The sequence below is a fragment of the Vulpes lagopus genome, chromosome 8 (genome assembly GCF_018345385.1).
Source record: "Vulpes lagopus strain Blue_001 chromosome 8, ASM1834538v1, whole genome shotgun sequence".
Lineage (NCBI taxonomy): Eukaryota > Metazoa > Chordata > Mammalia > Carnivora > Canidae > Vulpes > Vulpes lagopus.
Window position 1 is genome coordinate 10,830,307 of NC_054831.1, and position 17,226 is coordinate 10,847,532.

The following is a 17,226-nucleotide window of genomic DNA, read 5'->3' on the forward strand; positions in this document are numbered from 1 at the left end:
GCTTTTCCCACATAACAAAAAACCCTCGCTTGCCTCTCTGTACTCCTTTTTCAACTACCTTTTTCCTTTTCACAGCCAAATTCCTTGGGAAAATACTGCACCATGATCACTGCTTGCCCATTTCCCACTACGTCAACTCTGTTGGAACCACTCTAGTTAAATGATCCAATGGCTGTCAGTCACCTCACTTAACCTCTCTGACGCCTGCAGTGTTGACTCCTTTGTTCCCTGTATTTTCTTCCTTCCAAACACAACTTTAACAGTGTTCCGCTTTTCTTCTTTTACTGCCTATGTCTTTTTTATATCTTTTAGAAGATTCTTCTCTTCTCCATCTGCTCAAGACACCATCACACTTTTCCCCATACTGGTCATTTTCCTTTCAGAAATTGCAATTCCCCAGTGGTTTCCATTGCCACCCCGATGCCAGTGACTCACACACCCATGTTTTCTTCCCTGACCCTGCACTCAGTTCAGCCCCAAAGGGCCTCTGTTTGGACATCACCCAGGCAGCTTTGATCAATTTAAGACATGCAAGTCATATGACCACGAGCCTGCCTTTCCTTTTATATAGAACTGGTGAATGGTACTGCCATTCCGAAGCCAGGGATTCACCCTAGGGCCCCTTTTCCCCTTCAAGCCTCAAATCTGCTTGGTAGGGCAGCCCGGGTGACTCAGCGGTTTGGCGTTGCCTTCAGCCCAGAGCCTGATCCTGGAGACCCAGGGATCGAGTCCCACGTCGGGCTCCTGCATGAAGCCTGCTTCTCCCTCTGCCTATGTTTCTGCCTCTCTCTTTGTGTCTCTCGTGAATAAATAAATAAATAAAATATTTAAAAAATCTTCCTGGCAATCCAGTCCTACCCTTCCACTCCAATCTCTCTCATATTCTCTTCACTGGCCTCATGACAGGCCCCTGTCATCTTTGTTGGAAATGCAACAAGACAGCCAGCTGGCCCCCACTTCTAATCATACTTCACATTGCCACAAGAATGATCTTCCTAAAGAGTAAACATGACGATGCTATCTTCCACCTTAAAAGTTTCAACAGTGCAGCATTAGCCACAGGATGAAGTCCAAATTCTTTAGCATAGCATATGAATCAATACTATGCCTTGCCAGCCTCCTCCACTTTGATCATGCTTACCATGTGATATGGCTTTGAATGGGTTGCAGTTGCACCAAGACATGATGCCTTTACCCCAGGCAGTGGGGGTAGCACCAGGGATCCTTGCCCAGCACCTCTGACCATGGGCCACAGGCAGCTCCCCCTCCCACAGTGTGTTGCACAGCCATATTGTCATATTTTGTGCATGTCATCACAGGGGAAGTTTGGGAAGTGTTTCTGTGGCCACATGGAGTCATCTGAGTTCAAAAGCACGCACCACTGTTGCACACCTCCCCTGGGCATTGGCCAGTGAAACTCCTGCTGCCTGGAGAACGTGCTACCTATCTGCACAGACTTTCCTTAACACCCTTCGACCAGGTGCTTCCCTCTTTGACCACATTGAACTCCCCACCCACTTCTAGCACACCTTCAACGAATCTCTGAATTTATTTATTGATGACTCTCCCCCCTCTACTGAGCTATAAAATCCCTGCAGGTAAGAACCATGTGTGATTCTATTTGGTAGGCTAAGCACACAGGCCAGGACTCAATGCATGGTTAATATTTAGTAAATATTTATTGGGTTGATGTTGTTGACTATGAAAATTATCAATCTTCCTAGGAACTATATATAAAGAGAACTTTTTCAAAATTCCAAGGGAGTAGGAAAATGAGGATTATATCTTTCTTATGAATTTGCCAAATTGCTTACTCTATGTATTGGCACCTTCAACTGTAAAATGGGGAAAAAGCTAGCTCTTAAGGTTGCTATGAGGTGCAATGAAGCTAATATATGTGAAGGGCTTACATATTAGCACAAAGTTATTCTTTGTGCACATTGAGTACCTTAATGGTCAGTTATAATTTTGTATTGCATTTTCCCCCAGTGTTTAGGAAAAATATTAAACATAGCATGAGCCCTTATTGTATGCCTATACCAAGAATCCGAAGGATAAATATAAATAAATCTTATTCCTAAAATAAGCAGCTTGTGGGATCCCTGGGTGGCGCAGCGGTTTGGCGCCTGTCTTTGGCCCAGGGCGCGATCCTGGAGACACGGGATCGAATCCCACATCAGGCTCCCAGCGCATGGAGCCTGCTTCTCCCTCTGCCTGTGTCTCTGCCTCTCTCTCTTTCTCTCTGTATGACTATCATAAATAAAAAATAAAAAAAAATTTAAAAAAAAATTTAAAAAAAAAAAATAAGCAGCTTGTTTATTTTAAAAGCTATCATTTGTCCCATAGGGTGCCAATTATCTCACTAATTGTTATAAGATGTAACACAGAATTGGCCAAGGGCAAGGTCTTCCCAACAGCGAAAGACACTTAGACTATCAAACTATTTATGCAAATTCGGATTCTAATGATATCCAGAAAACAATCAGCCTACATATGTCACATGTTATTTAAAAAAAAGTTACTTTAAAAGCCTACATATGTCACATGTTATTAAAAAAAAAGTTACTTTAAAAGCTATTTTAAGAATTTTACCAACCCTCATCAACTCAGTCCTTTAAAAGCAAGTCATTGAAAAAGAAAAGGTCAGGTTGGCCATTGTACTCAAATGTTTATCATATTGCACGTCCACTTAGTCAATGCAGGATATAGGTCTTTGACGACAACTGCAAGATATAAAAACTCAAATAGTTTGTAAATTACAGTAATGCCACCATATAAAATATATATAAACTAAAAATACTGGATATAATTGTATAATTAATCATAAAGGTAGAACCACTATTTGTATAATGGACTAATAAATGAAATAGCAGTGATATGTTGACGTAGGTCATCAATAGTAACAAATGTACAGTTTTGATGGGAGGTGTTGATAATGGGACATGCTTAGGGTGGGGGTGCAGGACTGCGGGAGCATATGGGAAGCCACTATAGCTTCCACTCAGTTTTGCTGTGAATCTAAAACTACTCTAAAAAAATAAAGTCTATGAAAAAGGAAAGAGAAAGAAAGAAAGAAAAGAAAGAAAGAAAGAAGAAAGAAAGAAAGAAAGAAAGAAAGAAAGAAAGAAAGAAAGAAGAAAGAGCAACATAAAAGTGTAATAAAATAAAATATACTCACTATTTCTGCTGTGTGACCCCTAAAGGTATGGTAACACTTTCCCGTTTCTACACTCCACAGCTTACAAGTCTTATCAAAGGATCCAGTGGCAATTTTGTCACTAAGATTTAAAAAAAAAATGGGTTTTGAAGACAAATTCAAGCACAGGATATGATACACTGAATTAAGACGAGATATTAATACATGGGTCTGTCTACTCAGAAATTTACTTTGTAAAACAATAAATAACTTTACACTTGTTTCAGCGGACAACAAAATTAAGGTCTAATTTTTCAATAGTATCAGTTTGCATGTTTAATTTTAAATATTTTACATTGAAGGCATAAATTTATGTTCGGGATTACAGTAAGTTTTTAAATTGCCACAATGAATATGGCACAAAATTTAGTTTAGGAAATTATTACCAAATGGAAACAAATAATGTATGAGTTGCAGGAACATAGAAAAATTCTATTAGTAGGTCTACTGACAAGGCTAATTTTGAATTTAAAAGAAGAAGAATGAAAAGATATAAATCCAATTAACCATATGGCTAGATAAGGTTTTGAGAATTTAGTGTCTCCTTGGGAAAATAATGCCAATATTACTCTGATTGTAAGGTCTTTGAACAAGAAGGAGGATTTAGAGAGGAAATAGGGTAAAGACCTGTCCCTTTCAAACAAGAGGTTTCCCGGGTATACTGTGGGGCAGGGTTACTGTCAACACACAACAGCTAAGAGCGGGTTGACCTGTTTAACCTGTGATCATAGAACTAAATCTTTTCCTTTACTGTTGACCCCTGTCTCTTACACCAAGTCATCAAAATGTTCACCCAACTGGGTCATCAATTACAGTTAGAGCTCATTGTTCAAAACCGTGAAGGGATTTATGACCCAAAATGCATATCCTAAGGCAATTTATATGTGCTTGGCACAGTTGCAGAATTTATATTTTGTCCAAACTAACACTGATGCCCTGTATCTCTCCTTTGTTCTCAGGCCAACCACGTTAGTGTTTCTGTGGTCTTTGAGCTAATGGGAGTGAGGTCCTTTCTGTCATGCTCCAGGGACAGTTTGTTCTGGAGAATACCCACCCACCTAGAGTTTCCTAACACTCAAAGCTGCTTATCAACCCAAGGTCTGCACTGGCTCTCCTCCATCCAGTCTAGGCATTCCTCGTCAGCTGTTGACGTCCGCTGGGATGTGGTTAGTTTAGAACACTAAACTTCTGCTCGGATGTGCTGAGAGCCCCGTGTGCCCTTTATCAACTCTTTCCCTCCACTTTCCATCCCTCCTGCTCCTCAGACATATCATCTCAGGTTGCTGTTGTTTCACAATCGATTCCTGTTTGATCACACACTGCTCTCTAGTTCCATAGGCCATTACATGATAAAAGATAATACCAATGACATATTTTTTAGAATTACTTTGTTGAATCAAAGCTTACTCCCGACCTAATGTATAAAACATATAAACACTAAACTGGTTGAAATTCATCTCTCTCCCCACCCCCTCCCCTTCTCCTCTCTTTTGTTCTCTTTCTTCCCCTCTCCTCTCTTTCTCTCTCTCTCTCTCCCTTCTCCTCCCCCCCTCCCTCACACACACACACACACACACACACACACACATGCACATGTTCCCTCTCATTCTTTGGTGGCTATCTTGAACTCACTCTACTGAAACCCCAATGCCTCCAAATGCCATGGAAAATGCTGCTTTAATCCATACATAAATCAGCAGACTCTGTAATTGGACAAGTGAGTTTTTCATTAGGGGGTCTTGATAGAGTCCAACAGCAGAACCAAAAGAGGAAGCGTTCTTTACCTCTCTATCCCCAAAAAACTTTGTTCTCAGACATGCAGAAATATCATATATTTTAAGTAGCCTATTATAGGACATGGTATTATATTATAGAGAATATACTTTTAAAGTCCTTTAAATAACATTGCAATTAGAGTAGGAATTATACCAGAAGTAAAACATTCTATCATACATAATTTCAATAAAATCTTCCTCTCCCACAGGTTGGTGCAATAAGGTATTATAAAAATCACATTCTCTACAGTGTATAACTGCATACATCACAGTTAAGTTTTCGGTAATGTAATTGGAATATTTAATCATTTTAAACATACCAATTAACTTTGTGCCATCACAATTGATGTGTTTTAAAAGTGTGTAACATTTTAAAGACATGTAATGACATTAGCAACCTACATACCAAGTTTTTAATATTCATGGGATAAAATTTCGACTCTAAGTGCATCAGATTTTTATAAAACTCCCTTTATTGCCCTTGCCACTATCCTACACTGCTTTCATCATCTCCTGAATCTATCACTTTATCTGTCTCCAAACTAATCTTCTTGCCTCCTGTTTCATCCCTTCTCACACCCTCCAGCCCCCTGTCTCTGCCAGAACAGCTCTCCCAAAATAGCACTTTCATTGAGTCCCTCCTTCATTCACAAAGCTTTCATCAGAACTCAGTCTTCCAGAACAGAGTTCAAACTACACAGAAAGCTCTGATCTCGCCCACTCTTGTTTCTCACCAGAAAATGTGCACTAGAGAGCCAGGGGTGCCAGACAAAGTCCCACCTAACCTCTGGAGCTGCAGGGTGCCCTCACCCACGATGCCCTCCCCGCTTCCCTCCGTCTTTCACCTTCCACGCTTCTGCTTGAGCCCCATATCTTCCTCAAAGCCTCTATCAGGAGAAATCACACAAATCTTTCTCCTCTTAACTTTTAAACCATTTACTGTTGTGTTCTAGTCATCATAATACTATGGTAAAAGACATGTATTTATAGAAACAGCTTGGTGAATGGAAAAAAGTCAAAGTGAGCCATCACGAGAAAAGACGCAACGTTCAGATTTTTTTACGCAAATATGCAAGGCCATGGCCTTTTCTTTGGCCAGCCAGAGCTCATTATCTGTCTTACAGAAATTATATCCAACATCTACAACCACCCATTTTTTTCTTAAAAATGGCATGAGAACTTAAACATGCTTGCAGAATCCGAGCACAAATTTTTTCTAAATGTTTCAGTGTGTTTTCTAATTTTTACATTGCTCTCATCTACAACTTCATTTAGTAATAATTTTTTTCAAAGATTTACCTTATCTATGTATTCACACACAAAGAAACCTCAACAGCTTTATTTTCACATTCATTATTTCATTAGTTTAAGCAATACTTAACCAAATTCCATAATTACAATTGAAAGCACAGCCAACATAAGCAGTTTTATGTAAAAACACAATTAAATCTTGGTGGGCCTACCACCTAACCTGTGGCAAGAGAAGCTGAGCATACCGGTGAGTGGGTGGCCCAGTGGGTGGCCCAGTTGGTACAAGCATTCAGGGAGCAGAAGGATAGCTAGAGGACTAACTCAATCTGCTGAATCAGTTAACTAGACATTGGTTTAAAAGGCCATTATATTTTGTACTGTTGTGTTACTGTACACATTTTTTTCTGCTAAAGACTGTAAATTAACTTCTAAACAAGGCAAACCATGTTATGTGGCTGTGTCGCATTCTCCAGAAGCCAGAGCTGTAAATATCAGTAGGACCTGCTTGTCAGAGAATTCCCAACAGAAGGGACTCAATTCTGCTTGAACCTGAACTCTTGCTCTCCTCTTTATTACCAGGTGATCCCAGGAAGGGTACTTGAACTTTATATACTTTATATGAGAACAGTAATACCTATCCCCAAACTCCTGTAAGCATGAAGAAGATAATTAAAAGGCTTTCAGAGCACACATCAGGCACTTGACAAATTTTAGTTCTCTCTTCCTTTCCTCCTCCAATAAATGGAGGGAGAGAAGAATAAACAAATTAATGGATTTATAAGGAATAAGTGAATGAGTGAGAGTCTTTTTACCCATAAGGATTGTTGAATGCTATGGCATAAACTACATTCCTGTGGCCCTCCAGGGTGTGAAGCTCCTCTCCAGATGCAGTGTCCCAGAGTTTACACGTCCGATCATAGCTTCCTGTGATAAAGCTAACACAAGGAATATAAGTCAATCATAAAGTGACAATAGCAGTGTGTTAATAAAGACCTCCTTTGTTTTAACCTGCAAGATTGTAAGCCCATTTTTATTGCTTTTTATAATGGAACTTGTGTATGTAGAACAGCTAAATTAGGAACAGTATCTAAATGTTTTGATTAGAAACTTTCCAATTTATCCCTAACTCAAAAAGGAGTCACTAAATAAAATAAAGAATATCCAATAATCTTTCTAATAATATAAATAATTAATAATTAAATACTGGTCATCAATAACATTTTCTGAAACTCTGACGTATCTCAATAGACAGCATCATTCTTCCTATTGGTCAGACCATAAAATCTTAGCACCATCTTTGATTCCTCATTTTCCCTCACATCCCACACACAATCTATTGGTAGATTCTGTTAGCCCAATCTCAAAATACACTTCTAATGTGGCCGCTTCTCACCAGGCTTCATTGCCTCTATCTCTTGCCTCAACAAATGAAACCATCTTCTAATGGGTGCTGGCTCACACATGATCTTTCTAAGTCTATTTTCCACACTGAAATTGGAGTTATTTTTTTTAACCTTCCCTAGCTGGCTTCCTAGAAATCTAGAGGAAAATCCAAATTTCTGCTTATGGCCCACAAGGCCAGCAGCATTGGCCGTCTCTGGGACCTCAATTTTGCCCAAAAGCACACCCTGAACAGCCACATTCACCTCTTTGATAGTTTCTAAAGAATTCATTTTTTTTCTTTTCTATACATGCTAATTCTTCCATCCATCTGGTTTACTGCCCTCATCCTCAGGACCTGGAACGTGACTAGCATACTAGTAAAAGTTCAATGAGTATTTACCTAAGATTTGCAATCCTCTTACATGAATATTTGACTACAGGAATAATTAGTATGTTGGCCTCTCATATTTTAAAGTAAAATAACAGTATCTTAGTTATTCCCTAAATATTCCATTAGGAAAGATACTTCTCCAACACAGAAAAAAAATTGCATGAAATTAGAAAGCCAGTCTCTATGTCAAGTGCTAATGATAAAAGTTGAACACAAATCCTAATATCGAAACTCAAGTAAGTGAAAGGGTTGACAAGGCAATGTATCTTTGATTCTTCTCTAGGCATTTCCTTCTAGCTTCTTTGTGGATGTAAATTGGTACAGTCATGATGGAAGACAAGATAGTGGTTCCAAAAAAATTAAAAATAGAACTACCATATGATCCAGCAATCTTACTTCTGGGTACGTATCCAAAAAAAATGAAATCGGAACCTCATAGACATATTTGCACCCTCATGTTCTTTGCAGCATTGTTCACAGTAGCCAAGATACGGAAACAACATAAATGTCCATCAAGGAATGAACGGAATATTATTCCATAAGAAGGAAGGAAATTTTGCCATTTGCCACAACATGGATGAACCTGGAGGACATTATTCTAAGTGAAATAAGCCAGACATGGAAAGACAAATATGTCTGATCTCTCTTATATGTAGAACCTGAAAAAAAAAGTCAAATTCATAGGAGCAGAGAATAGAACAGTAGTCACCGGGGGCTGGGGAGTGGGAGAAATGGAGAGATGCTGGTCAAAGGGTGTAACATTGCAGATATGTGGGATGAGTAAGTCTAGAGATGTTATACACAGGTATGATGACTATAGTTAATAATATTGAATACTGGAAATATGCTGAAAGAACACATTTCAAGTGCTTTCTTTACACAAAAAAGTGGTAACTGTGAGGAGATAATACGTTAAATAACTTGACTATAACAATTACTTTATTATGTATACGTACGTCAAATCATGTTATGCACCTTAAATATATAAAGTTTATTTTTTTAAAAAGGACATTTTTATTCCTTACTTGTTAAAAATTAGACATAATAGAAATGGAAATACAGAAATACATAGGTGGAACATAGGGGACTCTCAGGGCAGAGAAACTGCTATGTGTGATGCCTTAATGGTGGATACCTGTCATCACATGTTTGTCAACCCATAGAATGTACAAAAGCAAAAGCAACCCCTACTGTAAACTATGAACTTTGAATGATAATGATGTGTTTGTCAATGTAGGTCTATCAACTGTAATAAATGCACAAGTCATTGGGGGAAGATGACAAGGAGGAAATCTGAGGGTGTGTAGGGGCCAGGTATACATGGCAAATATCTGTACCTTCCACTCAATTTTGCTATAAACTTAAAACTACTTTAAAATTATAATACATTTTCAATAATTTTTTTTTCTTTTTAAAATCTTAAAATTTTAAGGGCGTCTGGATGACCCAGTTAAGAGTCTGCCTTCTGGGACCCCTGGGTGGCTCAGCGGTTGAGCACCTGTCCCTGGTTCAGGGCGTGATCCGCGGTCTCAGGATAGAATCCCACATCAGGCTCCCTGCCTGGAGCCTGCTTCTCCCTCTGTCTGTGTCTCTGCCTCTCTCTGTGTGTCTTTCATGAATAAATAAATAAAATCTTAAAAAAAAAAAAAAGAGTCTGCCTTCTGCTCAGCTTATGATCTCAGGGTCCTGAGATTGGTCCCTGCATCCAGCTCCCTGCACTGAAAGAAGTCTGCTTATCCCTCAGCTTTTCCCTCTCCTTCTGCCCTTCCTCTCCCACCTCCGCTTACATGCACACTCTCTCTAACTCTCTCAAATAAATAAATAAATTAATTTAAAAAAATTTAAAATTTAAAATAAATAAATTTAAGAGAACCTTACCAAGAGCCCGATTTATTAAGTGCAACATTAGTCAATGGCAGTATGTGTGCTCTGAGAACCTTCAATGAAAGAAAGCATCATGTGTTATAGACTCAAAAAAATTAAGTTTAACTCATTAATCTTAACTTCAGACTAATCAAGACATTCAAGTTTGTCTTCGTTACACATAATAAATGAACAAAAATTCACTATCTGGACAAATGAGAAAAAATACATTGTGCCTTCTACTATTAAGACCAATAATACAAAAAAAAAGAAAAAAAATAAAAAAAGACCAATAATACATTTGGTAGTTACAAATAATTACAAAAACATAATTGGATCTGTTTTCTATGAATTTACTTGTAAAATAAATTATTGCTACTAAATAAGATATCAAATAGCACTAATTTATAACACTTTCTTTTAAATATTGCACATGATAATACACCAAACATGTTTCAAATATAGATTTTAAAATCTGTTATTATTTTTGGAATCCTAAAGCTCCTCTAGAGTCAGGGTATGTCTCATTTTATGTATCTTTCAATTCCTACATTGTCAAGCATGTAATGGATGCTTAACATTTATCAAATGAACATAAATAAATTGGGGAGTCTGTTTATCGATAGAGTGATTGGCTAGGCTGGGACAGTCCCAGTTATATCTACTGCAGGAGTATAATTACTAATAGTATCCCTTTTCACTATCAAAAATGTTCCCTTTGGAGGATAAATTACAAGGTCGAGTTATAGAACTCATATTTGAAGTTAAATAGTGCCACCTGCTGGAAGAAAGGTATCACAAGAATAATTTCTTTATCTTTCAATAATACATTGAAGGGATGACTACAAAAGATTGAATATTTTGTATCAAATAGAATATGTCAAGTATATAAATAATAATTACATTTTTTATTACTTTAAGTCATAAGAAGAAAAACAGTGTAATATGAATCAATATCAGAATAAACTATTAAATATTGTTAAATAATTAAGAAAAACTAAAAGTTGTTCCTGAATAAGTGACTATATTTGTTATACTTTTAATTTAATCAACATAATACATAATTTCTCTGTAGAGAAACATAGCTATATTTATACCACATTAATCATATAAGTCATATCAAATAATTTACTGAAATATATTTAGTTCTCATGGAGCTGAAAATATTAAATATTGATATACCATGAAATACAACCTCTTGATTTACTCCAACTGAAAAAATATTTAATTATTCAGTAACTTAAAACTACCTTAACGGTCATCCTTTAAATTTAACATTGTAAAAAACAGCCAAACTTACTACAAATCCTTATTTAACTTCTCAAGAAATAAATGTTTGAATTTCATTCAGTCAGTCAATAAACAAACACTAATTGAGACTTAGTCTCGGCAAATGTATGTGAGGCACAGAGAGAAAGAGAAAATATAAACCGCATTTTGTCTCAGATTTATAGGATACCAGCTAACTCATTGAAGTTCTTCTGTTTATTTAAAAAAAAAAAAACATGCATTACCTTAAAAAGATAGAATGTGTGGTTGCTGTGCTGTCTGAGTTTATCCTGTAATCTCTGAATTAAAAGCTTTACTTGCTCTGATCTTGAAGCTGTGATTAGAGGCTCTGCTTTCTGTATTTCTTCTACTAGGGCATTGACTTCAGTGCTGAAATTCACAAAAGAAAAAACTTACTTTTTTCTATGCCAAAATTTGCATACACATGCATTCCATGAAGAACTGCATTGAGTTATGAAACACATTTGTAAAATTTGTCAAAACATCATTAACATTATTAAGAGATTTCTAAGGAAAAGATACACATGAATAAAGAAGTCTATGGGATCCCTGGGTGGCGCAGCAGTTTGGCGCCTGCCTTTGGCCCAGGGCGCGATCCTGGAGACCCCGGATCGAATCCCACGTCAGGCTCCCGGTGCATGGAGCCCGCTTCTCCCTCTGCCTGTGTCTCTGCCTCTCTCTCTCTCTCTCTCTGTGACTATCATAAATAAATAAAAATTAAAAAAAAAAAAAGTCGAGCCTGCACGAAAGTGGCTTGGGTTCTTCAGAATGCCTCATCATGAGCCAAGTCTTCTGTGGAAGGTGTGCAAGGATTCTGATTTGCTCACCTGAGAAGGCCAAGTGCATATGGTTCTGGTTCTGGACATGAGCTCTTTATTTTTTTTTCCTGTTTCTTTTGTCTCTTTAATGAACATGTACAGAATGTTCCTGCGATGACTGTATTTTGTACCTTACATACATTCTCTTGTTTAATCCTGTAGCAAGAGCTAATTTAAGGCTTTTATCACAATGATTTCAATGAAGAAGAAACTGAGGTTTGGAAAGGTTAAGTTTTAAATATTTTTTTTAGGGAAAGAGAAAGGACCTAACCAAAAATGGCCATTCAAAGAATGATGATGATGTTGATTACTATTTTGTATGGGCTATAACATTGTTTTCAAAAAAGAAAAAAGCTGCTCTGAAAAGTACAGTCAAATTTCCCCCCAGTATTCAAATAATCTATAGCAATGCTGATCAATTTTGCCTGTTCAAGGCAGAGAATAATGTCTATAAACCACAAAACAGCTAAAATAAGGTCATTTCACAAAACATGTCACAAACATGGATCAAAAATGCACTGTCTGTCCCCTCCCTTCAAGAATGGACTCATGGCCCCGCTGGGAGGGGGGTGCTTTGCTAACTGACAGCCTCCAGCTGCAGCTTCTTCAGAATCCACCTCAGCATTGGAGCCTGGGGGCATCATGCCCTCCTCTGATGGCCCTCAGCCCAGGGCTGAACAAGTGCACAGTGCACTAGCCGTTTTTGTCCCCAGAGGGACTCTGGACCTCAAGCTTTACCCGGGAGCTCCCCTGTGGGCTGGTAGAGACTCGGCTCACATCTGCATCATCATGGTCAGTGGCTCCTCATGCGGAACTCTGCTTCACTTCCTGTCACAGATGCCACTTCTCAATAACCTGACACCCACCTACCTCTCCTATCTCTGTCTCAGCAGCTGCTTCCCAGAAATGTAAACTCTGATAAGCACACCTCTGCTCTTCGTAAATAAACAGTTCCTGAGCTCCAGACTGTGTAAGGGACTGAGGTAGAAGACAATTCACCCCACTAACATTTACTGAGTCCCTTCTACAGCTAGGCCCTGGGAGGGTCAAAGACACAGCGCCTGCTCTCAAGAAATACGATCAATTAGAATAGGAGGTGAATATTTAGAAAAGAAATGAGTCATACACAGTTTATAATGACTTTGATAAATGCCAAGACAGCTAGTTGGCCAAGGACTCACACTTTCCTGAGAATAAAGAAGATAATAATACCTCTTGGAAGAGTTTCCAAAAAATTTTATAGGTCAAAACAGATTTCCCAGGAAGTTCTAAATTAACCAGATGTTTAATCTGACCCATCTCACCCCTGTGGTATTCTAATTGCTCTTTTCAGTACTGTAACTCTACTATGTCCCTTGTCATGTAAATGTTTCTATGCACAGAATTCTTCCAAGATTCTGGCGCAGAACCAAAAATAAGATCCATGCTTTTTTTTTTTTTTTTTTTACTTTGAGGCATTTATATACTCCAGAGCATGACTACAGCATCCTAAGGTTCTATACTGCTTTAAATATGAGATCTGTGTTTTCCTGAATCTCTAGCTGGAAGTTATTCTCTCATATAAACATTTATCTGTGCCACTTATATGATGTTCTGTTTGTACAGGTGTTTCTCAAACTGGACAACACATCCATTAAAGCAGGGATTAAGATTCTTTACAGCCTCCCATCAAATCTAACCTGGAGCTTTGCACATAGAAGGTGCAAATCACATCATTACCAACTAAATAAAGGAACATCTAACAAAGGAACTTTCTACATGCTGGCATAATCAGTAATATGTGCCAGTCACAAAAATAGCTGACAATCTTGACTTGATCTTAGACCTTGTCTTCCCTGAAAACTAGGTAAAACACTGATTTGTTGTGGATGAAATTTGATGCCATTATCTCTGCCACCATTTATTCTTTGATTAAAAAATGAACGGTTGAGTACCTTCTCTGAGCAGTCATCTGGAACAAGAAGTGAACTCCACATCAAACCCATCACCGTCTGAGCCACCGCATCTCCTTACCCTTAGACAAGCTCCGGGACCTCTTGAGTAGCCACAACCATGAGGAGCCAGGAGGCTGCTAGAGAGCAGCCAGTCTACTATTTAATTGTGGTTATAAGAGGGGTCCCTTTGCTGTCATTCTGTTCCTCTCCCTACTAATCATGACAAAGTAGAATGGTCACAATGGAAAATAACTTATTTCACTGGCCAACAACTCTGAAACACATACCGTGGTATTTTTGTTCTTTTTCAAAATTTTCTCCCACTCAGAATATCTTTACCTTATCTGAACCTATGGGTTTCTGCAGAATAATCACTAATCTGATTCTGTCCCTTAAAGTGGAGTTTTGCACAGTATTTCTTTTTCTTTGAGTCTTGCATAGGATTTCCTAAAGGACTGAATTCTGGGCAGTATGATCTCACACGAGGATTTCCTCAGGGTGCCCCACAAGCTTCAGAGACAAAGACAGGGTCCTCCTAACCTGCCCCATGACAATGAGGAGGACAGAATGCAGTCAGCCCTGTGAAGTATTTTTCTACAAGGAAAGTAACAAATTCAGTAGTATTCTTAAAATTCTAATAACCAGCATTCCTCAAAAATGTTAAGGTCATCAAAAAAAAGGGGGGGAAATCTGAGAGACTGTCACCACCACAAGGAGCCTGGGGAGACCTGAATGAAATGTAACATGGTATCTTGGGAGAGAAAAAGACCAGGAGGCAAAAAACAAGGACAATTGAATAAGATATGGTCTTTAGTTAGAAATAATATATATCAATACTAGTTCACTAATTATGACCAATGTACCACGTGAATCTATGATGCTAATAATAAGGGATGCAGGGCATGAGGCATGTGGGAACTCGTGTTTTCACAACTTTCTAAAACTATCCTAAATTAAAAGATTAAAAACAACAACAAGTCTATTTAAGATGAAAAAGGGGCAGACTAACTATCCTTTACCCACCTCCTCCTCACCCAGTAAGACTCTGGAGCAGAACTCACTAAAGCAAACAGGAAATAACACAGCACAGAATGTTGTTTTAGCCATGTATTGCCTGAGTTCATGCAGCTCATCTACATATCACTCTGTGTCAGCATTTTCCAATAAAAAAAGAAAACCTGGATATGAAACCCAGGTTGCATTACATAGCTAGTTTACCTGGGACTGAGGTTGAGCAAATCTATGGATTTGGTCTTCAATTCTCCACTCTTTTCATATTCCAACATAATTCCTATAAAAAATAAGCAAATGTGTTATAAAAACACTTATGATGACAATGAATGTCAAAAGTTAATCTATTTGCCATAATTTTTTTCATTTCTGTTTTTTAAGTTTTAGAATTACTCAGCATAAAACATATGCAGTGATGTCTGATACTAAAATAAGAATGTGTGAACTCCACTTTTCCCTAGTCCTTCCTCTAAATACAGCTAAATACCCTTGAAATTATTCAGAAGGCAATGCTAAAATAATCAAAGGTTGGTAGAGGGTAAACTGACTAGGGTCTCAGGACTTGAGCAATGACAGTGTGGTGAGTTCCTAGGGTTTCTTTTTACCTCCCATATACCCTTAAAGTGGAAAACCGAACAACTTGGAGCCTGGAACTACCAAAAAGCTTAGACAGAAAAACCCAAGCAACAGTAAAGCTTGCTCTCTGTGGCCAAAGGACCAGGCAAAGGGAAGTCAAAGAACTAATTTGGAGCCTTAAGCCCTGCTCCACAACTGGAGCTCCTTAGGCAGTCTGATCCCCCAGGGGAAATCCCTGAGCTTTCCCAGTCCCCCTGCAAAGCTAGGCCCCAACAGAAGTCTGATGTGTCTGCAACAGCCCAGTAACAAAGCCCCAGGCTTCCTCGACACCTTCAGGTGGGGCCCCAGGGGACCACCTAATCTGTTTATGGCAGCTACAAGAAAGTCTTAGCATCACTCAGACTCCATCCTGCAACCAAGCCATTGGTGGGCAGCTTCCTCCACCTGCAAAAGTGGCAGTAGTGAAGCCCTGGGATATCCTGTATCTCACACCACGTTCACGCACTGAAGCAGTGTCTTCCAGCCTTTTAACCAGTGGTGTCACCCACCAGGCCTAGAGAGTCTTGTCCCTGTCCCTCCACTTCCCCCAAGGTCACTCAGTGAGAGCAGGCTACTGGGAAGTACCTTCCATCCTGCAGGTGGCACCAGTTGGAACTGAGCAAGAGCCTTAGCAACACCAGAAAAATGAAGCAGACCAGAATCATATTGCAAGGGCTCAAAAAACTAAGCTGCCATTGGAACTAAAACCCATGAAGTAGACCAGAACCTCTATGCTAACCCTAAACATGGTGACAGTAGATTCATATAGGATCAAGGGCCTCCTAACATAGGAACCAAAATGTCCAGGACATAATAAAGAGGAAAAAAAAAATCATCCATCACACCAAGAACCAGAGAAAGACAATCAACAAAAACAAATATGGAGGTGAATCAGATGCTGGAATTATCTGACAAGGATTTTAAAGGAGATGTCAAAAATACTTCAGTAACCATTTACAAATTCACTTGAAACAAATGAAAAAATTGAAAAATCTCAGAAAAATAAAAGTTTTTTAAGCAAACTGGAATGGGAATTATAGAACTGGAAAGTTTAATGGGCAAAATGAAAAACTTGATGAATAGGCTCAGTAGGAGAATGGATATGACAAAGGAAAGAATCAGTGAACTTGAAGACAGATCAATAGAATATATTCATTCTGAACAACAGAGAGATAATTTACATGGGGGAAAAAACCGAACAGAACCTCTCATCCACTTTATCGTACTACTTCTATAAATATGGGCCAGTGGATCTCAAAAGCTTTGATCTTAGGACTGCTTTATACTCTTTCAATTATTGAGGACACAAAAGAGTTTGTTTTTGTAATATTTTCTGTATTAAAACTGAGAATTTTTAAAAGTATTTATTAAACTATCATAAAATAGCCATAATAAAGTCATAGCATGCTAATGTAAATCACATATTTTATAGAAATAACTATCATCATTTTACACTTTTGCAAATTTCTTTCATAACTGGCTTAATTAAAGACAGCCAGATTCTCCTCTCTGCTCCTGCATTCAAGCTGTTCCTACACAGTGTTTCAATAAAGTATATGGAAAAAAATCTGGGCACATATAGATATGCAGTTGGAAAATGGAGAAATAAAATAATTGCATTTCCAGATAATCATGGATAACCTTCTTTAATACTACATCAAAACTTGACAAGCAGTAATTCATAAAGATTGGTTGCAAC

General features: G+C 38.2%; 1 protein-coding gene across 1 annotated transcript in view; it reads right to left on the reverse strand.

The window, feature by feature from the left end:
* Nucleotides 1-17,226, reverse strand: part of DAW1 (dynein assembly factor with WD repeats 1) — a 44,947-nt gene that overhangs the window by 16,799 nt on the left and 10,922 nt on the right. The window contains exons 2-6 of the mRNA XM_041768106.1: nucleotides 15,120-15,192; nucleotides 11,374-11,518; nucleotides 9,875-9,933; nucleotides 7,035-7,157; nucleotides 3,179-3,278 (exon numbers count right to left, since the gene is read on the reverse strand). Coding sequence (XP_041624040.1) covers nucleotides 3,179-3,278; nucleotides 7,035-7,157; nucleotides 9,875-9,933; nucleotides 11,374-11,518; nucleotides 15,120-15,192 — 500 coding nt within the window. The remainder of the gene's footprint in view (nucleotides 1-3,178; nucleotides 3,279-7,034; nucleotides 7,158-9,874; nucleotides 9,934-11,373; nucleotides 11,519-15,119; nucleotides 15,193-17,226) is intronic.